Source organism: Ruditapes philippinarum, unplaced genomic scaffold (genome assembly GCF_026571515.1).
Source record: "Ruditapes philippinarum isolate M1 unplaced genomic scaffold, ASM2657151v2 ctg5204_1_1_1_1, whole genome shotgun sequence".
NCBI lineage: Eukaryota > Metazoa > Mollusca > Bivalvia > Venerida > Veneridae > Ruditapes > Ruditapes philippinarum.
In genome coordinates this window covers 11,774-37,509 of record NW_026852009.1, presented here as the reverse complement: position 1 = coordinate 37,509, position 25,736 = coordinate 11,774, and the positions used below count along the sequence as shown (strand labels likewise).

General features: G+C 31.9%; 1 protein-coding gene and 1 long non-coding RNA gene across 3 annotated transcripts; one reads left to right on the top strand and one right to left on the bottom strand.

Annotated features, from left to right (window-relative positions):
- Positions 1-1,269: 1,269 nt before the first annotated feature.
- LOC132746549 (uncharacterized) lies at positions 1,270-22,951 on the bottom strand. Its single transcript, XM_060735737.1, has 7 exons — positions 22,827-22,951; positions 7,652-7,865; positions 6,476-6,639; positions 4,066-4,104; positions 3,741-3,788; positions 2,729-2,881; positions 1,270-2,109 (listed from the first exon to the last, which is right to left on the bottom strand). Exons 2-7 carry the CDS (start codon positions 7,843-7,845, stop codon positions 1,949-1,951), a joined length of 759 nt encoding a protein of 252 aa, XP_060591720.1. The 5' UTR covers positions 7,846-7,865; positions 22,827-22,951; the 3' UTR covers positions 1,270-1,948.
- On the top strand, positions 7,874-22,816 carry LOC132746558 (uncharacterized). Of its 2 annotated transcripts, XR_009627995.1 has the most exons (6): positions 7,874-9,547; positions 9,709-9,812; positions 10,020-10,198; positions 13,736-13,819; positions 22,039-22,142; positions 22,350-22,816. It is a non-coding gene; the product is annotated as an uncharacterized LOC132746558 (long non-coding RNA). The 2 variants fall into 2 exon arrangements; XR_009627996.1 differs by having other exon boundaries at positions 13,736-13,802; positions 22,039-22,816.
- Positions 22,952-25,736: the final 2,785 nt, after the last annotated feature.

Below are 25,736 nucleotides of genomic sequence, written 5' to 3'. Positions count from 1 at the left end.
ATGACTGGTAGATATCATCACTTGCTCAAAGAATAAAAAAAAAAAAAGCTTCTCAAAAAAGGTACATAAAATTTGGGAATAAGGACGGGTTTTGTTATTCTATTTCTTTTAATGTTTTTAAATTGGGGTTGTTTAATATTTAAAGATAAAAACAAAAAGTTTTTGTTGGGGGGTAATAAAAAAAAATTTAACACTTTTGGGTTTTGGGGGGGTAACAGTAAAAATTTTAACCCCTTTTTGGGTAAAAAAACGGGTTCCCGGGAGGGGGTTAACATTATTTTACTGGGGGTTTAATTTTTTTTATTTCGGGATGAATTTTTTTTAAAAATTGTTAACCCAAAAACCCATAGGTTTATTTTATAACGGGGGTTAAAAAAAAGGTAAAAAAAGGGGAAAACATAAACAAAACAAAAAAAATTTGTTTTCACCCAAAAATGTAACATTAAAAAATTAAAATTTTGGGGGAAATTACTTTATTTATCGGGTTTAAAAAATCAAAAATTTTAAAATTTCAGAATAAGTGAAAAATTTTTAAATATTTTTTAAATTTTTTTTTGATTTTTTTTTTCACGAAAAATTTCAACAAATTCTTTTTTCCTTTGGTTTTGGGATTTTTTGTTTCCCCCAATTTTGGCATCTTTTGGAAATTTAAATAAAAGAATCAAAAAAAAAATGCTAAAAAATTAATTTAAAAAACGTTTAAAAAAATTTAAACTTTTTTTGTATTTTTTTCACCCCATTGGGCAAATATTTTTTTTTTTTTTCTGAAATAAAAGATAAGAGATTTTATTTTTAAAAAAACCCAAAATATAAATTTGGAAAAAAGGGGGCCCACTTAAGAAGGGGTTAAAATTTTGGGGGTTATTGAAAAACCCAAAAAGTTTAAATTTTTAAAAAAGAACCAAGATGCGGGAAAAAATTTTATTTTTTGTTTTGCGGAATTTCAAATTTTTTTAATAAAAAATGGAGATTTTTATAATAAGATAAAAGGCAAAAAAATAACATTATGCCATGTTTTAAATACAAAAGTTAATATATGACTGATTTCGTGATTAGACAAATGTATAAATAAATGTAAATACAATCTAATATTGCTATTTATTTTAAGTGAAACAAGTAACTACAACTCAGGCAGTTATCAATAATCACAACAAATAAATGATATTTATAATCTTATAATTGAAACATATGCCCGTTTATTTCGTAACGACGAATTTATGAGTAAGTCGTGATTGTATTACCATTGAAATTAATGGTTCAGATGTATTATTAAAATAGTGGCACTTTAAAAAGTCAGTATGATATTTTGAAAAAATATGTAAAAATAAGTCTTAGTTAAAGATAATGAATACAAAACATAGGGGGATTCATAACATTGTTATAATAATACTAAAAATTAAAATCATAAATAATGTTAAACGCGAAGTTAAGGCTATGTTGACATGTTTTATATCTTGAATGTATTAATTTAAATCATTGGCTCTCTGGGAAAGGTTTGCTCAAATACGATTATTATATATGAGTAATTATTGTTTTCCATCGATTCGTATGCCATTAATCCCACCAATCGCGATTTTTCAAAACTTCCCTAAGGACATTGAACACAATTGTAGGACTACGCTCGTACAAAGAACGGATACGGTATTTCTGTCTAACCTACACTAACAAACTAAACACTATAACAAAAAGTAAGCGGATTGACTACGTTTATTCCAATTTGTCATGTCAATGTCGACCTTAATTATGTAGATTCATAGATATAAGCAATTTATATATATATATACACGTTAATTATTATTTTGTTTATAGAAACCGATATCTTTTGACATTTATTATGTTATAACTAATAGATTGTCACACATATTATGACTAATGATTTGAACGAACAAGACTTTATCTTCTTTTGAAAAATTGAAAATATACATATTCATCATACAGTATTGTTTTGTTAACATCGTATTAAATCCAAGATTTTTGTGATTAATCGTCTTCCGCAAATGAGGATGAATAAGATCAAAATGCCGTCGGCAACAACGTAATAGCGGGAAAATACTATTAGAAAATGACATTCACTGTCGTCTTCTGTCGTCTCCCAGGCTACCATAGTACCTGTACAAGAAACATAATTATTTGAACCGCGTCATGACAAAACCAAAATAATGGGTTTGCGACCAGCATAGATCCAGACTAGCCTGCGCATCCGCGCAGTCTGATCAGGATCTATGCTGTTCGCTATCAATTTCTCTACTTGTTATATAGTTTGTAAGCGAACAGCATGGATCCTGATCAGACTGCGCGGATGCGCAGGCTGGTCTGGATCCATGCTGGTCGCAAACGCATTATGTTGGTTTTGTCGTGGCACGGCTCATTTGTCATATAAATGGACGTATTCTGCTTATTGTTGGAAATGTGTATATTTCAGGAACATTCAGTAATTCTATGTTATTCAAAAACAAAACTTTCATGATAAATGTGTTTAAAGTATACTTACTTATAGTATGTTCTTTCATGATAAATGTGTTTAAAGTATTCTTACTTATAGTATGTACTTTCATGATAAATAAGTTTAAAGTATACTCGTACTTACTTATAGTATGTACACTTCCCAAACACAAAAGTCAAAATAACATAGAATGTTCAAACAAAGATTATAACGAAGGGTTATTTTTATTTTTAAGAGGTGACAGTAACACATTCCTAACACTACAAATATCAAATAATGTCTTACCTAATATAAGCCCAATGATTGAAACGCCCAACAGAATTGTAGTGCATACTCCTGTTTGATTTTTGCAGTATGACAGTGCAATGAAAATGTCTATCAACCCTTTCGCAATTTGATAAGCATACAATAGCTCTTTACATTCATGAGAATATAACCCTGCATATAACAGAAAGTGATACAAATGTAATCGTGTTTTATTACATACACCGAGCATTAATTTCTGCTTCGTTGGCATTTAAACAACAAAATTACATGAACTGCCGTTGATTTTGAATTACATTATCAATTCGTAAGGATACTGTGACCAAGTGGTTTTCAACATATTGATCGTAGGTTTGATTCCTTATAGTTCCATATCCACGTGCCTCATATGACACTAGTGCTGGGTAGTTCTAAAGGTTTCAAAGACATTTCGATCTTACACCACAATAATTGATCACAATAGCTAGAGTCGCCTAGTTCCTATTTATCGAAAAGCCATCATATGAAGGGACGGTAAACATTTCAGTCACGCTTAATGACTTAAAACTGTTTGTCACAAACACCTGTCGCTTTTGCGACTCCCTAAAAATGGTAATATATATTTACACATAACGTCATCGAGTTAAACAATCATAGCGTAAAGAAGCGCTTAATTTAGCGTTACACTGTAGACGCGTCAATGCAAAATGATTCTTTTTCACTATTTGGGTATGTGATACAGAAAATAATTATTATAGTCGTGTAGATTCATTACTGAAATTTATTAAACTTGTTAAATAAGATAATATCAAGCTCGCCAGTAGGGATAATATAATTTATTCAACTCGTTCAATAAATTGTGTATTGAACCTGCACTCATTCAATACCCTCTATTTAGATGAACATCACTTCGAGTCGACCTTTATGTCATTGTCTATGTTCGTTATAAATGAGATTGCGTCTCGACCAATCGTAGCAAGGGGAATTTATTTGTCGTATAAATATTGAATAATGTAAAGTTTGTGGAAGCTTATCAAAATTCTGGTATATTTACCTAATACTATTCTAGCAACGCTAATGATGCAAAAGTGAAACACTACAACTGAAATAAAAATAAAAAATAGATTAGATCCACAGCTATATATGGTTGGTACAGTAGGAAGTAGGTAAGTAGCCTAGGGCAGGGCAGGGTACTGCAGTGTTGGGTTAGGTTATAAAGGTATAATAACATTTACAAAAAAAAAAACATATGAAAACGTGTGAATAGATATAATTGTATTCTTCTGCATAATGTTAAGAATATGTATAAAAATCAGCAGTATTTCACATACATATCAAATAGATGCAATTTTGTCTTACGAACTATAAATATACTTTACCTAAAACGCTTAAAGTGTAAAATCGTTCACATGTATTCGCTGGAAAAGAAAACAATGCATTTAAAGTGAATTAGTTAATCCGACGCTGATACAAGAGTTTCAAGAGTTTATTTCACAGTACATTTGGGCAATATGCCCATGCATACACGGTACATATAACAAAGCATACAATACAATCAAATGGTCAATGTCACAACTTAATAAAACATATATCATTAAGTTACACAGTATTTTTAGCAATCAGAAAACGTTAACTATAAATAGAATATACTATCAACATGTCTCAATTCATATACTGGTAAATCACAAAACAAAACGAAAATAAGTGTATGTAAGAAACAGTGATACAGCGTTTGGGACAAACTTTTGATTAACTGTAAAGAATAGTGTTTCGAACATCGAAAGCTTTAAATATATGCATTGATAAGTTTCTAATTTCTATTTCTATTTTCTGAATTCATCAATGTAACAACTTTAGGTATATTTGGTCTTTCCCAAAAGTGTTTTTTTATATATATTTTCGTAATTCATTATATAGAGAACATTCTAAAATAAAGTGAAATTCATCTTCCATTATAAAACAATTTTTACATTTCCTATCATCAAAAGGTATAGCACTAGGTTTATTCCACCTGCCGGTTTCAATCTCGAATCTATGTGAAGAAACTCTTAGCCGGGACAGAGGAATTCTAAATTTTTCAATATTAATACAGTTTAAGTACTTTTGAAATTTAAAATCTGCAAATATTACATATGTACGAGCTCTAGTTGAGTTATTTATTTCTGAAAAAGTTGTAAAGACTACTCCTAAACAAGTAAATTTTTCGGCAATTTCTAAATTTTCTCCTTTATATACGAATGAAATGTTATGTCTAAGTCTGCCTTTTCTGAAAATCATTATTTTAGTTTTTCTGATATTTACAGTTAATCTCTATTTATCACAATAATTCTCCAGTAACAATAAACCTTTATGTAAGCCTTCTTCTGTTTCAGATAGAATAACGATATCATCTGCATATAAAAGTAAAAACAATTTTAAGAAGCCTAAATTAACTCCTTCAAACTTATTCAAAATAAAATATTCTTCTATGTCATTAAGATACATGGCAAACAAAAAAAGGTGATAAAGACTCTCCTTGTGGGGCGCCTAACACACATGAAAATTCTTCACTCAAAACATTTTGATATTTTATTCTGGATCTTACACTTTCGTACATTGATTTAATAACGTCTAACATTTTACCTCTTACACCATATTTAATTAATTTAAACCATATAATAATAAACTACGGTCATTTTTATGGAATTATTTTCGATCTATTTTTGTATACAGGAAATGTCCAACATGGGAATCAATATTATCTATAGTAAGTATTCATTATACACCGCTGCTTATGACTGACATCGCGTGGAATGGATGTATTTGCTCATTTCATGTCTGTTGACAACATTTAACTTTCATTTTTGTCTTTGCATTGTTTGCGCATGCATTTATTTAATCTCGGTCATAGTTTAATAGTCAGATTTGTATTATTATGCGGATCGTATTACCGGCTATTTTATTTACACTGCGCATGTGCATCAGCTCTGTCCCGGCTCCCTAACATGCATTGTACATGTATATCGGCTCATCTCTGGCTCCTTTACATGTACTGCGCATGAGCACCGGCTCGGACCGGCTCGGACACGGTGACTGCACATGCGCGCTATCGGCTCGGAACGCCCAAAGTCAGTCTTCTAGATTTTCTTCTGAGCAGCATTGTCTCATTTCTCTTAGAAAATTATCTTAAATGATTAAATTTAAGAATTTGAGGTAAAGTTAATCAAATTATATTACATTTAAATAGTTTAGATTTTTACGTAAATTTTTTATGTCCAGCTTTTTGGGACATTTATTCCAAAATATTCATCTTTTTAACTTTGGTTTTTTTTCGAGGTCTGACAGTCCGCGTAGTAGTCAAACTTTAAATATTATTGATAATTGTTGCACCTTTTAATTCTTGATATAATTGTTACTTAAATTAAATATTTTAACTGATAAACTACGACTCTTCAGCCACTTTCATCAACCATAGAAAGACAAGACTTTGTGTCTTCGTCTGAATTTCAACATCAATAAACACTCGAGATCATAGAACAAAACAGAGAAAAACATAAAATATCAGCCTTGATTAGAATGGGCCCGCTATCATTTAAAGAGATTTTCCCCGCCCATTTTGATAGGCCGTCTAGTGACGCCCGACGCGAGTACATCATTGAAATTTAAATAAACTAAACCCCCTAGAAATATTATAAATTCAAAAAACCAAGTAAGAAGTAGAATCTAATGAAAATACGAACAAGCACCGTGCTTGCGTCGCACTATATTCGTTACATTCAATGGTGAAATAATGAAAAATTAATTTCCTACACTCTGCTGTGCTTTGCTCTGTTCTTTGCTCTGTTCTTTGCTCTGTTCTTTCGACAAGTAGAGGAACATCTTCATTTGCTGTAGACTCAGAAGATACACATTCAAAGGTCAGCACATTATAACTTTGTCGACATAAGGGACACTTGAAAATGTTGTTCTCCGATCTGAAATGTTTTTGATAGGCATGCACTTCTTAATTAAATTACTTTTGTCATCCGGCTTGTCGAAATTTAATAATTCAAAATCAAAAACTTTATACATTTAGAAGAATTTGCGTTATATTCCACAATCATTAAAATCTCGGAGACAGCAGTCAACGGTTGGACATGCTTTTCGGGATGGACAGGTTCAGGTTTCACACCGCTTCATTCCAATTAATGGGTGTATAAATAAATACCTGCTAGTGGGTATAATTTTGCGTAACAAGTGTATGCCGCTTACATTGAGTGCAATACGCCACATGTTGTTGAAACATAGATACGTGTAGCCCAGTAACCAGAGGTAAAGCTGTTTATTCTACATTTCAACTAGTATCGGACTTTTAAAGTACGCAAGGAGTATATCTTTATGTATAATATATTTTAAGTCATCAAATACTTTGTAAAAAGTCCATATTAGAATAATAAAAGGTTCGTCGTTCCCTTTCTTGATATGTTGAGGAATATAATATACCAAAGATTTATTTATCTATTGAAATCTTAATGAAATAACATGTTACTTAATTTGGGAATTTTCAGAATAACCTATCATTCCACCAATTTATTGATGAAAATGATGTACAGGCACATATTTAATTATCTTCTTTCTAAATGTTTCATCCAATATTTCATTCATGTCTCTCCTGGAGTTGTATTAAAGCATTGCATCTTTTAAGCAACTGCTTACATATCTGATATTAAATGTAATTTGTTATCTTAAGAGGGGTATAACCATATGAGCCGCGCCACGACAAAACCAACATAATTGGTTTGCGACCAGCGTGGATCCAGACCAGCCTGCGCATCCACGCAGTCTGATCAGGATCCATGCTGTTCGCTATCAGTTTCTCTACTTGTAATAGAATTTGTAAGCGAACAGCATGGATCCTGATCAGACTGCGCAACCCATTATTTTGGTTTTGTCATGACACGGCTCATATGTCTTATATAAGGTTATTTGCTACTTTAATGGACCTACCTGTCAAGCAGACTCTGGAGACATGGTTGTTCACAGAACGCATGTAAGCATTGTAAATATTTTGGGTTTCTGTATTTGTCCAAGCATATTGCACACAGATTTTTACTGCTTCTGTTTATTTGTTTGCTGCCCGTTAATGACAATTCGAAATGGTCTCCTCTTCTGTAGCTTCCAAGGTCAATTGAAGAACTCATGTTCGTTATAAGCTACGGTTCTTCAGTGTTATCAAAAAATAAGACTGAATAAATTAGTGCATTTATAAATGGTTCAAAACATTTGTGTACATGAAATGGCAAGTTATTAAGAGAAAAATGTTTAAACGAGATTTTGTAAGCAATTCTATCCTTTGTTAATTCAGAGACTGATCATGAGTCTAACAAAGTTTGTGTTGTTTTCATTTATTGTTATGTCAAACGGAGAAGCAAATTCAAAGCTCATTTAATTTAGCAAAACATATATTTTTGTGAGTAACATTAGCTTTCTATACGCCGATTGAAATATTTTTTTCTTATAAAATAATCTGGTTACATGGTATCATTTCAAGAAAACAGAGTGACCGTCTTTGTTTACAGGATTCAACACCTTTATTCCAATTTCCAAAGTCTATAATTATGGCATTAATTTTACACATTAAAACCTAGATTGTTCTTGCATTACAACGCTTCATGGGTTGTAAAACGAATATATTTGTCCAAAAAAAAGAACAGAAAAAATGCACACATAAGTTTTTGTAGCTGAATTAATAGCGGGTAAAATTGCTTCAAAATCAATGTGAGCGCACATTATGAAAAAACTGCAAGTGTAAGAAGTTGATGAGATATTGTGTTATATGATCTTTCTAATAAAAACCAGCTCTAAATAACGCCCCGCTTTTAGATCTGACCGTGACCAAATACGAAATCATTTATGGTGAGCTTTCACACAGCCAATACTCGGCGAGCTTTCATAATTTTGAAACCTGTGAAAACCAATACTGAGCACGTAATTTTCACGATTTTGAGGAAAAAAACAGGGCGTTGTTCATATAGCCGACAGGTTAATCTGGCAAAAACAATCTTGCCCACTAAAAATGACTCTTTTATTTCAAGTTGATTTGATACAAATAACTTCAAACATTTTTTTTCAAAAATAACAATTTGTTGAACTTCAACGAAAAACTGAATTTTGATACCTGTTCTAATTCCTATGTAAAACCAGTTTTGATTGCATGGCTAAATGTAGCTTTTTCGAGATATCCGAATTATAAAGGGGGGTATTTTATAAGGTCGTCATCAGATTTATACATGTATAAAAGAAATTAGAAGATCTGAACTTTAGTCAGATTGGTGAAATTAAGTTCATAACCCTATAAATGTGATGCCTTTTGAAAAGCATGCTATGGCATGTTTAAAAATTTGTTCTCCATAATAAAATACGTGCAATCGTAAAATGTCAAGCTGTGTTATATGTTTATTCCATTAATAACATTTCATATATTCACTAAATATTCACTAAAATGTTAAGTTATAATATTAAGGGACAAATCAATGGCAATCACTAATATCTAGTTTTACCTAATGGCTTCTGTTGATACTTATTCATTATTTACAACTGTTTACTTCAACTGAAGCACTGTATTCCTGTGCATGCAAATGTAGCAGGGTCATATTTTTGTATGACAGTATTATGAAACGTGTCAGCTCTTTCTGGTGTTTTATTTCTTTAGGTTTTGATAAGTTCTTGCTGGTCTTTTATTTTCTTGTTTTCTGTGTGATCTCGCGAGAGTTTGGCGGGAATGTTGTGCAGGTTTTGAAAAGGGTTTGCATGGTTGATGTAGAGAACATTCTGTTAATTTGAACTTGTTTATATGATTTACATTTGGTTGAGCTATCCAAGTGTTTGTGAGAAGTATTTAAGGTAGTTTTGTGATGGCTGAAATGATTATTTATTATTCGGTTTATTTGCAATGTTGTATTTTACAGCGCGTTGAATGTTCCAAAATGGCAGTCATTGACTTTCTCTTTCAATTCTATATTTTTATAACCAGCATGTATTATATGTTTTAATCTTGTTCACAGTTAACCATCACGTGAGACAGGATGTATGTGATGTGAAGTGAAGTGCTATAGATTCTAATTTGTCATTGGTTTATTGTGGAATAGGCTTAAGATCCCTTAGATCTGTAAGTATAAGAGTATGTTGGTATTTATACCTTTTGTAATAATGTAAACATTATACATGTAATGTTTAACTGGTAAGACATAAGAGTACAAAGGCTTTAATCATTTAGTAATCTTAATGTCTATAGTAATAAGATGTTTATTAAATGCTATGTTTATTGATTGTATATATTATATGTGCAAACATTGTTATTATTATGTCATTTCAGTGCCTTGATTAAAGTTGACTTCAATAAAGAACTTTGAAGATATATTGTATATTCAGTTTGACTGTATATGTAAACAATAAATGAATTACCACATCTACCCTGTGTTATAACACCATGTGTTACAATGGAGCCCCCAAGTGATCTTTGAAGAAGAAAACCAGATCGAACTCAAGGATGTGGTAAAATCTACGAGATATAATTGTGTCAAGAATATAACTGTTTACATTTTATATTAAAACAAAAGAAGAATCTTCACTTCTTTTGCTTGATAAATTAAGATTGACCATCAACGTGCAGATTGTGTTCTAATTTCCTACCTTCGTCAGTGCTTACAATTCAGATCTACCATCTTATCTGCGTGCAATTTGTGTTCTACTTTCTTACCTTCATCGGTGATCTACCTTGGAATTCATTATTATTTCACTACTGACCAGTATTGTGTAGTTGTCATACTATTACACAACCATTTGTTTTAATTTTAATAATTTGATAAATAATATTTCCATCATAGTGATTAAGAAATCATACAACATTGATACATGACTTTATCACCATTATCGTGAGGACACGATAACTAGAGCTGGGGAGAAGATAGTCAAGTGTTATAGTAACTATTAACTACTCGAACCAACAGCACTGCGGTATACCGCACCCCGGATATTGCTCGATATTATGAGGACTTTCATCCCATTTCGCGACTTTGAACGGGGAACGAAGGTAAGTTCAGCGACGATATTTTCCAAACTAATGGCTATTTCATTTGTCTAAACGAGTTTTATATATCTAGAGGTATTTTTGTAGCTCTAAAAGACGTAAAAATATTACAGCTATTTGTAAAATTGATTAAACTACCCCTAAACGATCCGCTGCTCACTAGAAAATACTGACCGCGATACTGTAGAATCGTTAGAAATTATTATATTACAATATAAAAAAAATTGAATCGAGCAATTTTTTTATTCACAATCCAAGTATGCCTTGTCCAAATTTCAGGCAAAAAGTGTGAAAGTACAAAAAGATACAGGCCAAAAAAAGATACAAGACAGTGTACGAGTATTGATTTTAAGTGTACAGAGTATTGCAAAATAGCCCAACTTTAGTGTACAGAGTATTGCAAAAACAGAATGAGCACATTAGTATGGAAACTCGATATTTTTGTCTAATTTTTACGTCTGTTTATCGATTTTATTTCATTTTTCTGATAATGTACTTGTTTATATGATATTTATTCAAATATTTCAGATTCAACAGTGCATTTTCAGTGTTATTTACAGTTCTTTCCTACGGGCAAATACAGAGATTTAATTTCCAATTTGGTTGACAATCACACTATGGATTGAAATAAAGTGTGCGCGGGGTCGGAAGCAGGGTAGAACCATCAAAATTGACGATAAAAAACTTTAAATACATGTCTCAAGACACTTTGATCAAGGAGACCCATCTCTGAAATGGACAAGAATAAAAAAAAAACATATTTAGATGACATTAATAACAGGTTTTACAGGGCAAGTTTTGCCTTAAGAAACATATCGACGAAATTAATAAAATATTGGCCCCAGGGCTAATGCCGTCCAAGCATGTCGGTATCGTCTTAACCTGTTACTGCATGAGCATAATGCGAAAAAATGGCTGTTTTCAAGCCTCTTGTTACAAGTTCAAACTGCTATGAAACTATAAAAAATGCTTCAATACTGATCAAAATCAAACTGGGCACAAATGTTAGCTGGACCATAGCCTGTGGAATAGCATGCTCAATTTTAAATTTCCAATTATCATGGCAACGGGGTGGGGGGGCGTCTCAAAATTGCCAAAAACCTCTATTTTGCGTTGTTTTTTCCCATCAAAACTGATTTCAAGGTGCACCAACTTCTCAATTGATTGATATAAAGTCTTAGGTTTTCGGCGTTTATTTACAGGTACCTTTAAATCGACCTGAGGCCATTTAGCCCCCACAAGTCCCAAGTCTTCTCGGCGATTAGAGGGGCTACTGCCCCACTTCAAACCCCCAAACATAAGGGGGCACATCCCCCCCCGCCTACGTAACCCCCTTGATGTACCTTTTTAATGGGGTGGCGCCGAAAAAGTGATCACTCTTTTGAACAACATTTGTCAAACGAAAAAAACCGTGTTTGGGGTCTAAATAGCGCATGTTTTACACTATTTGAGGCCTCAAAAGGGTGGTGGGTGTAAAGCCTTCATGAGGTAAAGGTTATAAGGAACATAACCTTTTTATTGCATCTGCTGCCCTTTATCATAATCTTATCAAAATCTATTATTCGTTTTTTGAGCTGTACCCGCTCGGCAGTCATACGGTAACTCATTGCTAATGGCGTAACAAAATTTCACGTGCAGACGGTCTGCCGTTGCTAGAGTGCAGGTACAAAATGCCGAAAGTTACCTTTATATGGATTTTTGGCATAGAGGAAGTCCGTTGACTCATAGATATTGGCACCTGCTCAATATCTCTAATATTGACATCTTGAGGCAGATTTTATGCACGTTTGGTATGCATTTTTTAACTATTTAATTAAAGTGAAATATTGCAATTAATTATTCAACAAATTCTGTGAAAGTTGACCGCTTTCGTATAGCAACGAGAACATTTTAAACAACAGAAAATTGCTGAGTTGTTCGTCTGAGATTTTCACGAGCACACATATGAAAAATATGGATATTCGCAGATTTCCAGTAAGTATACCCTCGAATTCTGCATTATTCTGTGCACATATAGTTGTAAATAAGTATCACACAGTAAGAAAAATACTGTATTTATAATCTGTAAGTTATTTCTTGCTTCGCTTGCTTCTGCAAATTAAACAAAATACATACATTTAATAAAAATTAATTTCGTTTCTCTGGATTTTTGTATTTTTTGTTTCGTTTGTTTTTTTTTTGATCAAAAATAGTATTTCTTTAATTAATAAAATTACATGTGTTTTTGTGTTTACTACTTGCATTTACTCTTCATTGATAACCAATACTCGTTACACTAAAAGCAATATCTCGTGACACCGACGGGCAACTCCAACGCAATAATCGGTACACTGACATGTGTATTTATTCTCAAAATGCACTGTCATCTGAGGTTCTATTGTTGATTGAACATTTACAACATAAACATTATCATCATTATCACATTTCACTCGATTCAAGTTTTTCTTTTAAAGAAGTATATGCACAAAAACATCAAATTTGATTGATCCGAGCTCATTTATCACGTGAGCAAAGAGACGAATTTTACCTCCTAATTACATTTCAAAGCTATTTCTCAACATTTTTGGGGTTTCAGTAACTAGAGAAATTATCGTAGTATTTGTTTTTCTACAAAATTTATATCAAACCAATTCAAAATGACTAAATATCGTCACTAAACATACCTTCTTTCCTCGTTCAAAGTCGCGAAATGGGATGAAAGTCCTCATAATATCGAGCAATATCCGGGGTACGGTATACCGCAGTGAACAGTGAACATTGTAAAAACTCTTTTTGGATGAACTTTCTATTTAAGTAGTGTTTAGTTATTGAATTTTTGCAAAAGTATTTATTATTTCAAGTATATATTTTTAAAAAAGTATTTAATATAATCTTTGGATTTAATATAATCTTTGGCACTGAAAATTTAATTCTGTAATAAATATTCATATATAATTTTTAATATTTTGCAGGAAAATATGTTTGGATATATATTTAATAAATTGTTATTTTGTTATCTACAGGGTGTGATATTGTATGCTGAATGAAAGAATTTCACTTGGTACACTGATAGGTGAAGGGAACTAACCAGTAAGCTGCACAAACTAGTAATTTCTTTCTCTTATTATCTTCTGTTTAACTACTCTATAGTGACTGCTATATTGGAACATTAAATTTAAGTAATAAAGTAAATTATTTTATAAGTAAACAAGAATTTTTTTGCTAAGGTTATATTTCAGCCATCATATAATATTTCATAAACAGTGCTGAGTTCCAAGCTGTATAGACTCACTAGTGACTTGAAGTTGTTCATTTGATCTTGGAATCTTTTTCTGTTTTATTTTTGGACTTGTGTGTTCTGATTTTTGAACTTCCTGATTTTGGTCAGCCCAGAGTTGTCTTTTCATTGAATTAAACTTCATAGTAAGTCATATGTTATTGTTTTCAGTCAGGTCGGAGTTGTCTTTTCATTGAATTAAACTTTATAGTGAATCACATATTATTGTTTTCAGGTATTACGGAGTAATCTGCCTTTGAATACTGATTATAAATAAAATGTTATAAAATTGAATATTATTGAAAGAAATCTGTGTTACATCTCTGAAATAGTTCAGGAAATAATTATAAGGGTGTGTGAAATAGAAAATTATTTCATTCATCATTAAAATAATTAATTTTCTAAAATAATTGATAATTAATTTTGGAACTGATCTCTAAAGTTAAACAAAATATATATTTATAAGGGTGTTGAGATAAATATTTATCTCAATCATCATTTAAAATAATAACATTTTCTGGAATTAATTTTTAAATTAATTTCGGAATTAATATTAGAGCTCTAAATAAATAAATAGTGGATGCATACACTATAAATTTGGTTTTGAAAGTTGAAACGCGAATCGTTCTGCCGCGATTGAAAGGTGAATGTAGAATTGAATTGAAATGTGAAAGTGAAAGTAGAATTTAAATGAAATAAGGTGAAAATAGAATTGAATTGAAATTGGAAGGTGAAAATTGAATTGAAATAAGAAGGTGAAAATGAAATTGAATGGAAATTAGACTGTGAAGGTAGAATATAATTGAATTTAGGAAAGTGAAATTCGAGTTAGATTGAATTTAACTTGATTTATTTGAATTGAATATTGTGAAGTGATAGAGATAACAGAAGTGAAACTTAGAAGTTGATTGTATAAATTGACAAAAGTGAATATATAATAGAAGAAATTTATAGTTGTTTTGAAGATAGTCGAGACCAGATATTGAAGTGTTGAAATAGAAATGAAAGTAATTGAATATATATAGTGAAGAATTGAGCGATTGAAGTGATAAAGTGAAATACATAGTTTGAATATTTAAAGAAGGAAGATATTTTTGAGATTACCAGTATTGTGTTGTGATTTTGAATTGTGATATCGACCAGTGCCGTTTAATTGTGCTCAGTTGAAATCTGTCTTTGAGACAAAGTGACGTAAGGAGAGAATACAGCACTACAGTGGATCCTGGCAAAAATTAACAATCAAGAGAACTTGAAGCATTTAGAATTAAATGCACAAGTTTGAAAGAACCTCCAAATGAAGTTGAAACAATGGATGATCTTTGTTTCTATTATGAAACATTACATAATGGAAGGAGTAACCCCGATTTTACTAAAACATGGGATACTGGAAAAACCCTCTTTAAAGAGGAAACTAACTGATAATTAGCAGTTAAATTTCCGAAGGATGATCCTTGTTTAAGCGGAGAACAGGGAAAAGGAGAAGTAACACTATTTCTACATGGAAATATGAGATATGTTGTCCTGATTAAGATGGAAAACATATACATACCAGAACAAGTTTACTTGTATTACGAAAGTGTTAAAAAGGAGAAGCGGCAACTATTCATGAGAAAAGTGTGGAACCCAGGTGTACTATTGATGATTTTAATGCGTAAATTTTGGAAAGCACTAGTGGAGATATAGAGCCAAGGAATCAATAATTGACAGAAATTTTATGCCAGTAACAAGAGACAAAATGGAATCAGTCGTCTCTAAAATTACGCCAATTAGAGAAATATTCACAATGCAGGGGAAATTGTATGCATGCTCGCATTCCCAAAAATGAAGGAACTTGAAAAGTTGTATTTTTTATTCTGGGACTTAAAAAACAGCCACTTGAAAACAAAGTTGCATTTACATTTGAAACAGTCTCGTGACTATGATAAATTAAAGTGGAAGTAAGAAAAATTTTGAAAGTGGAATGGATTCTGATACAGAATAATAGAACAACGTGGAAAAGTGTCATGCTGTGAAGTGAAACCTGAAAAGTGACAGAATTAGGTCGACGGTCAAAGGGAACTTTTATCAAAGTAAGAATTGATAGAAGTCAATAATTAAAACATGGAAAAGGAGTAATGAATCGAAATTTAACACATAGCAAGGTAGATGGATTGAGGAAGTCGACATATGAAGAGAAATTTGTTATTGAGGTCAGTTTAACAGAGGTGTGCGTTAGAGGAGAATTATTTAACATCATATTCGTCCCTTATGGTACATAACAGTTTAGACAAGTAACAGATATATGTCGAGTCATGACTTCCATATTACTTGCTACCAAGTAAAAACCAGGGACATAAATAGCCATTATTGTCAGACCTTTAAACTAAAAATGTCTGCATAGGACCAACAGCGGCATTATGGAAAACAAGGTCCTAATTTAAAGTTGTGACAGTCAAGATTGAAGCATACATTTTATCAAACAAAATTCCTACAACAGGCACTGATAGATCACAGATTGTATAATACTATCAGCTATCCTGTTTATGAACGCCAACTTAATACAAACCTCTCTCACCTAGTTTATGAATTTTCAAACATAGACATTGTTCAGGGATGGTAACTACAATTACCATACCTTGGTTATATGAAACAACATGTATCATCAAATGGGAATCCATTGTAAAGAACAATTTGCCTATTTCTCTTATATGGCCAAACACATGCTTACAACAACAACGACACGCTTACTTCTATGGTACAATAACATCTTAAATGAATTGATGAAAGATTGTAAACAGAATTTAGGAGAAAATTATTTACAAACAGCTGGATTATATACACCTTGGTATCTATCATTCCGTTATATTACAATCAGAGAAAAGGAACTGAAAAGGAACAAGGATAGAATAGCTATAGTGAGAAATGCTGAAACTTCCAAAAGTTACCATATATCCTAACCAGTCAAAAAAGCATTAAAGGTTACACATACAAAGAACTTAATTATAATCAACTTGGCCGATACTTCAAGAAACAGAGCAGTCTCACTTCCAAACTTCATTGATATTACTCGGTTACTCATTTGTTTACAGATGAACGAGAATCGTCTGTTAACCAACTTGTCTCACAACATTACCAGTTCACCGAAGCTGAACTTCAACCTGTATAACACTACAACAATGAAGAGAATACTACCACCTACAACATATTTGAAACATATAGAAACTTTGACTCATGAACAAGACAAACAGATAAGACTACTTTTATAAAAACACAAGAACATCTTCTCTACTAGTGAAACTGATATTGGCTACTGCAACAAAATCAAGCACAGAATAGACCTTATACATCCTGTACCTTTTAAACAGAGACACAGACGAATTCCTCCTTCTATGATTGATGAAGTGAGACGGCATTTGGAACAACTTCTAAGCAGTGGTGTGATAAGAAAATCAAAATCTCCCTGGGCTAGCAATGTGGTTTTAGTTAGGAAAAAGAACGGCAAGTTAAGGATGTGTGTTGACTATAGAATGCTAAATCAAAGAACAGTCAAAGATGCTTATGCAATTCCTAGAATAGAAGAAGTGTTTGACATTCTCAAAGGTTCAAAAATATTTTCAACTATAGACATGAAAAGCGGCTACCATCAAGTCGAAATGGAAGACTCACATAAAGAAAGAACTGCTTTTACCGTAGGATCTCTTGGATTTTTTGAATATGTAAAAATGCCTTCCGGACTCTCGAACTCTCCTGCAACATACCAACGGTTAATGGAAGAATGTCTTGGTGAACTTAACATGAAGATCTGCATCATATATCTTGACGACTTGATAATTTTCAGCGATTCCTTTGAACAACATTTAGAACGACTTAATCAGGTACTGACAAGGCTTCAAGAATGCAATCTCAAACTTTCGGCAGACAAGTGTTACTTTATGGCAGAAAGGGTTAAATTTTTAGGACATGTAGTAAGCAAAGATGGTATTGAAACAGATCCGGATAAGATTGAAAAAGTACGCACATGGCCAACACCAGAAAACTCTGACCAACTTCGTTCATTCATCGCATTTGCTTCTTACTATCGCAGATTTATCAAAGAACTTTTCCAAAATAACGAAGCCTCTTACAGAACTTTTACCTCCTACATCAGAGAAGAAAACAAAACAGAAACAAAAACTTGAATGGAAATGGGGAAGTGAACAACAAAAGATATTTGAAGAGTTGAAAGTTATTTTTGACATCTCCACCTATTTTAGCATATCCTGATTTTAGTGAACCATTCGAACTTCATACAGATGCCTCGACGAAAGGTATTGGTACTATATTATACCAAACACAGAACAATCAAAAAAGAGTCATCGCCTATGCTAGTCGCAGTCTAACTCGTTCGGAAAAAAATTACTCGGCATTCAAACTTGAATTTCTTGCGTTAAAATGGTCAGTCACAGAAAAATTCTCGGACTATTTGGTCACCAACAAATTCACTGTCTTCACTGATAACAATCCTTTAACACATGTGTTAACTTCAGCCAAATTAGATGCTACAGGCCAACGTTGGGCATCAGCTCTTGGACAGTATAATTTTGACATCATATACAGAGCAGGACTACGTAACGCAGATGCTGATGGGATGTCCCGATATCCGTACGACCAAATTACAGAATCTGACTCAAATTTAATCAAGATAGCAGACAGTACAGTGAAACAATTTGTTCATCAAATCAGATGCCAGCTTTCATTGAAATTCTTCCAGCAGCTTCAATAAATATTGTAGACGTTACTTATACACAAGGTCAACCTTTTGCTCAAATTGAAAGTAGGGAAATCAGAAGAAATCAACGAGAAGATAGCGTAATAGGTAAATGGGTTAGAGCAACTATAGATAACAGATATCCATGTAACAAACATTACACAAAAGAATACCAAACTATGAAAAGGAACTTCCATAACTTTAAGATGATTCGTGGCATTTTATACAGGGAAATCACAGATGGAGAAAATAAAATACAGCAACTTGTATTACCAAATGTTTACAAGGAAACAGTTCTTAAGGGATTACACAACGACGTTGGCCATCCTGGCAGAGATCGTACAATGTCTCTTGTTCGTGAACGATTTTTTTGGCCGGGAATGACAGCTGATATTGAGCAATACATTACTACTTGTGATCGATGCTTAAGAAGAAAGACATCAACAAATATACGAGCACCTTTAGTGAATGTGATAACTACATACCCATTAGAACTAGTCTGTATGGACTTCCTTACAGTCGATCCTTGTAAAGGCGGGATAAGCAACGTTTTAGTGATAACAGATCATTTTAGTAAATATGCCTTAGCTATTCCTACAAAGAATCAAACTGCTAAATCTACCGCTGAAGCTCTATATGAAAATTTTATTGTTCACTATGGCATTCCAACACGATTACATTCTGACCAAGGTCGAAACTTTGAATCTGAAACTATCAAAGAACTTTGCAAATTGTTTAATATCGACAAATCAAGGACAACACCCTATCACGCCATGGGTAATGGGAGTGCTGAGCGGTACAACAGAACATTACTTGATATGCTCGGAACATTAGAGCCTGAAAAGAAATCTGATTGGAAGAAATATTTACCAACGCTAGTTCATGCTTATAATTCAACAAAACACGAAGTCACAAAGTATTCGCCTTTTGAGTTAATGTTCGGTCGAAAACCTGTTCTGCCAGTTGATTCGCTCTTTGGAACACAGAATAATGAAAATTCATCATCACAAGTAGAATATGTTGAGAAACTAAAGGAAAGAATGAGAGTTACCCAAGAAATAGTGAATAAGAACATTGAAAAAGCCAAAATAAAACAAAAATCAAATTACGATAAAAAAGCAAAAGCAGTCAGAATAGATATAGGAGATACAGTATTAGTCAAGATCTTGGCACTCGATGGAAAACATAAGATTTCGGACAAATTCGAAAAAGATACATATGAAGTCATTGATCAACCTAATAAAGAAATACCGGTGTTTGTCGTCAAATCACATACTGGAGATACTAAAACTCTACATAGCAATCATCTTTTCCCATTGGGTTTTATCCACAATAAAACAGACCAAGAGGAAAGTGATGCTATGATAAAGACAAGAAGACCTATACCTAAGCGTAGAAACTTAATTAAAAAAGACAGAATGGAAGAAAAAGAAGAAAAGATTTCAAAAGAGAAGACATTAAGTGACGTCACATATACAGTAGCAGATAGTGAAGATTCTGGAGATGAGTTTGTAATAACTACAAGCATTTCTGAGGACGCTCAGACTCCAGCTAACACAGAATTGTTTGATAAATTGACTGAAGAAATCAAAGATAAAGAAACATCAAAACAGACAATAGAATTGGGTACCCACAGTGATGACATACAAGATACTATCGATTTAACAGACAGTCCCACAGACAGTCATACTAAATCAGATGAAGAATTAGAAATACACACAGAAGAAGAAGACATAGAAGAAATCATCGATTTTACGGACAGTCCTACAGACAGTCATACAAAATTTGATTAAGAATTAGGAAAACATACAGAAGAGGAAGAAGGATCAGTTATTCAAAATGACGACACACCTGAAACAACAACACAAACAAACAATGACACAACCCAAAAAGAAGAGGAACTCGATCCGACTATAGACAATAAGAAGAAGAAAAAAACAATTGTTTTACCCAGAAGATCTGGAAGAGACAGAAAAAATCCTTCATGGTACAGTGACTATCAAATAAATCAAATGTCACATAGATCTGTGGATAGATTACAAGCTTTAGACAATCTTGTATCTTCAGGAATTTTAGAAAAAGTGAATGCGGATATTTCATCTAAACTCATAGATGCCATCATGAAATAGTGATTTGAAATTTTATCAATTTGTTCAGAATTCCAAACTATTGTTTATCATTGACTGAGAATTGTGTATTACCGGGGTTCTTTAGAAATGTGCCAGTAAGAATAAAGTGAATAAACATTTATAAACAGCATGTGATGATAATTTATACTGGAAGGTGTTTCAACAACATGTGATGATAATTCATACTGGAAGGTGTTTGAATTGCAATAGAAGTAGAATGTAAAGTCAACATATGAAAATTCATACTGGTGAAAATATGAGAATGCAGTAAGAATCTGACAATTCATACTGATACAATAAGAAACTAATGAATATTCCTAGGAAATAGTGTTGACAATTCATACTGGAGAAAATACTGAAGAATTGATGTGGAATTTAACTATTGATTATTCATAGTGGAGAAAATTCCCGAGAATTCATGTGGAATTTAAGTCTAATGAAAACAATTCATCTGGAATTATGTGTAAACGCTTGTAAACATAAGACTATTTTACCTTTGTATGTTTAATACATTTTATTTTATTTTAAATTGTAGAGACACAAATTTTTTTTCAGGGGAGAGCAGAAGTAGCAGTTGACATATAATGTAAAGTTTATGTATATTCATAATTATTTTCAGTAACAGCTTATGTGCCTAAAAGCAGACTGTATTTTATGAATGTTCATTAATGATTATGTCATTATGTTACTTAAACATTCAATATGTTATATCTTGATGAAGATGTTTAATGTTAAATGACGAGACGTCATTTTCCAAGGAGCAGGAGTGTGTAGCAGGGTCATATTTTTGTATGACAGTATTATGAAACGTGTCAGCTCTTTCTGGTGTTTTATTTCTTTAGGTTTTGATAAGTTCTTGCTGGTCTTTTATTTTCTTGTTTTCTGTGTGATCTCGCGAGAGTTTGGCGGGAATGTTGTGCAGGTTTTGAAAAGGGTTTACAGGGTTGATGTAGAGAACATTCTGTTAATTTGAACTTGTTTATATGATTTACATTTGGTTGAGCTATCCAAGTGTTTGTGAGAAGTATTTAAGGTAGTTTTGTGATGGCTGAAATGATTATTTATTATTCGGTTTATTTGATATGTTGTATTTTACAGCGCGTTGAATGTTCCAAAATGGCAGTCATTGACTTTCTCTTTCAATTCTATATTTTTATAACCAGCATGTATTATATGTTTTAATCTTGTTCACAGTTAACCATCACGTGAGACAGGATGTATGTGATGTGAAGTGAAGTGATATAGATTCTAATTTGTCATTGGTTTATTGTGGAATAGGCTTAAGATCCCTTAGATCTGTAAGTATAAGAGTATGTTGGTATTTATACCTTTTGTAATAATGTAAACATTATACGTGTAATGTTTAACTGGTAAGACATAAGAGTACAAATGCTTTAATCATTTAGTGATCTTAATGTCTATAGTAATAAGATGTTTATTAAATGCTATGTTTATTGATTGTATATATTATATGTGCAAACATTGTTATTATTATGTCATTTCAGTGCCTTGATTAAAGTTGACTTCAATAGAGAACTTAGAAGATATATTGTATATTCAGTTTGACTGTATATGTAAACAATAAATGAATTACCACATGATGAAATGAACTGTTGACCGGTCAACATTTTTAAAAAATGTTTCATTGCTGTCACCGGGTATTTCCGTTAACGCCGTCGGTCACTATTCGGTAGTTGAACGTCGCTCAGCTTTATAGTGGTTTTAGAAAACCAAACGTTGGTGGCATTTAGTTGTAAGCGGTTCACAATTACACAACGGTTGTAAAAATGTTATTGGTGTGTTGTTGCAACATATAAAATAGTTTGATTGCAAAGCATCAGAGTATAAAAACAATTATTTCATGGGTCTTTGTGGAACAGTCAAACTGTTGTCCCGAGGTATCAGGGATGATATTTGGAACTGTTACAATCGACAAATACTTATACTGTTAGTATAATTATGAATAATTAAAAGCTACATACCATATGCTAACACTATCCATCACACATCTTTAATTAATGCATGATCAACAATGTTATTATCTATAATATCGATATTTTTGATAAAACATTTTTGTCATTTATCAACGTACCTTTTTTCATATCTTATCTAGGCAGATCACAAACATATTAACACTTTCAATTTTGATAAATTAATTAAACTAAAAAGGGTATGGTTGTTTCTAAAAAAACGTTGTATATTAAAGTGATACAGGAATTTATAATGTCACACTTATTCTCAAACAAACTTTAGATTTACATATAATACATGAGTATAATGTGGTCAGTAAAATAGAAAAAAAACTTTATTGGTTATTAAAAGAAGTCAAATATCAACGAATGAGAACATACAACAGAATCAACAATTAGCATTGTCATATCTTAGTTGTCCCTTTCTTTCTGGAAGCTGTGGCCCATGTATTTTTTGCTCTAATCGATACACAAAAAATGCTGTTAGGTTAAACAAAAAAATAGATGTTAGGGAAAACATTTTTCACATTGATTTATTATCATAAAAGCAGACCATATTCACTTTAAGAAATTGCAAAAAAAGAGGGGTTAACATAATGATAATCAAAATTTAAATTAAAGCATAAAGATCAACGAAGTGGAGCAACATTCACAAAACGCAAATTCCTACAATCACCAGCACCCAAACGGTCATCCTAAGGGCAGTGGAAGAAAAAGAAATAATACCGAAAGAAATGTTGCGTGTCATATTAAAACAGGAAGTTTAAATGGTATTTGTTTATCATGATCTTTATCAATTGCGATATCATTACAAAATAGGGGCATTTTTATGATTTAAAATTTTAACAAAACACTTCCTTTACATCACATATACATGTGAATATACAGCATACATGGCATTAAGCAAGAGTGATATACAAAAGAATAACAAGTTTATCTTATCGGGTTCTCGGTTATATTATAACTGTTTTGATAACGCATATACTTTTTTTATAAATAATCTATTTTGGTCATGTTCGCACACTAGTATCGGTGATAACAAAATAATTATATCTAATCCAAATAAGTGTCATAGCAATGACAGAATGATAAACCTAGTTTTAGGAAATTTTACAAGCTCTTTTCACATAAACGGATAGATTACATACACTATGCTATGCTGTGCATAGATCCTGAGCTTGTCTTATTCTAATTATCATATCACAATTAACATTTCACAACAACGTATTTGCTGACAAAAAGAGCTCATGTCAATGTAAATGGTTAAATCTTTTGTTATATGACCAGTCGGAGTAGGGATCTGTCAATTTCTTAGAATGAAAATAAAGAAAGAACATGTAATATGTACTTTCATTGTCTATAAAGTTTTGAAATGCCTATTCAGTGGGTTTAACGTGAAACAGTAAATTCCTGAAATTTATTTTATATCACTTATTCACATAGTAAAATCACATTTATAAAGTCAGAATCAGTTACCTACCATGTTAAATAAACGCAGCTTATGAATACTTGGATATCATATAAAATCAAAATTATCAAATTCATCTCACACGTATGAGCTATACACTAAACGCCAGCATAAACCCATAACTTTTTATATTTTTTTTACCAAGCACAATATTTGGGTTATAAAACAATGGATAGTCTATCAATGTATCAAAATAGAGCACATTCTTTTAACATAATTGAACAAAACCATTAAAATTATCTTTCAAAAATAAGTTTGTGCAGGAATTCGTTATGGTGTCTAGGTAATGAGAACACAATTTAGCAGTTTATCTAAATCTATCAATTTAGAGACAATACCTGGACATTTTCCATTGCTCATTGTCATTCGCCTGTCCAAAGCATTTTAATGCCGTTATAAGCGCATTTAAATATCCCATATAAAGTCCTGCATCGTATTTTGATTGATTTTTTGTTGTTTTTTTTACCTCATAATATTTTTAACCTTATCCAACCTTACATGGCTTATCCTTTACCTTTACATATAAAATATAAAAAATTAACTTTGTATCAGCTAAATTTTGCTGAAATCCGATCTTTAGTCTTAGGAAAATGCTAAACTATCTTTTGTCTTATCTTATCCAAACTTACAATGTCACACGATTTATTTACACAAACGCAAGGCAAAAAATTAAAGCCTTTTCGAAATCGGTTAGCAGCAAAATGCCAGAATGTTTAATTTCTTCAGTATTTTGTTTTATATAATAAATTATTTATTTAAATTATAATCAGATTAAACGATTTGATGGCTCTTTTGAATGAATGATATTTTCATTATTTTAATAAATAGATAAATGTCTAGTATTATAAAATATATGGCATCTTAGTCAAAATTTAATATTTGTATTACTTTTTTATCTCACGGCTGTCTCTGAGAAAGGTTTGCTCTACATGCTCTAATAGGATTTCTGATAATTGAACATTTATAATTTATATGATCAAGAATACTCCATTGACGTATATGACATGTTTACATTTTCGGTAAGAATATTCCTTGTTCGTTCACTCATACATCCCAAAAAACAGAAAATCATGACGATCATTATGCCGTCAGCAACAACATAATAGCGAAAAAATACTGTTAGAAAATGATATTGACTGTCGTCGTTTTTCTGCCATGCCTCCTTCGTGCCTGTAAAACAAAGTTATTTTCAGTTGTAATGGTGAATATATTTTGTAAAATGTATATGATCTCTAAATTTCTTAGACATTCAGTACTTTTATGTCACAAAATTTTCATTAAAAAGATGTTTAAAGCATACATAGTATGTAAAATTCCCATAGAAATATTAAGCCAAAATAATTGATAATTTTCGAACAAAGCTTGATCTGAAAAGTTTTAATAACAGAGATGACAGTGAAACAAGTCTTACAATAACAAGATCTAATAATATCTTACCATATATAAGCCACAAT

Coding starts and splice junctions, on each gene's coding strand:
- LOC132746549 (XM_060735737.1), bottom strand. CDS start 7,845: ATGAGTTCTTCAATTGACCTTGGAAGCTACAGAAGAGGAGACCATTTC. Junction 4,105..6,475: donor AGAGCAAAGCACAGCAGAGT/GTAGGAAATTAA, acceptor TTTCTTTTCCAG/CGAATACATGTGAACGATTT. Junction 2,882..3,740: donor CGTTGCTAGAATAGTATTAG/GTAAATATACCA, acceptor TGTTATATGCAG/GGTTATATTCTCATGAATGT.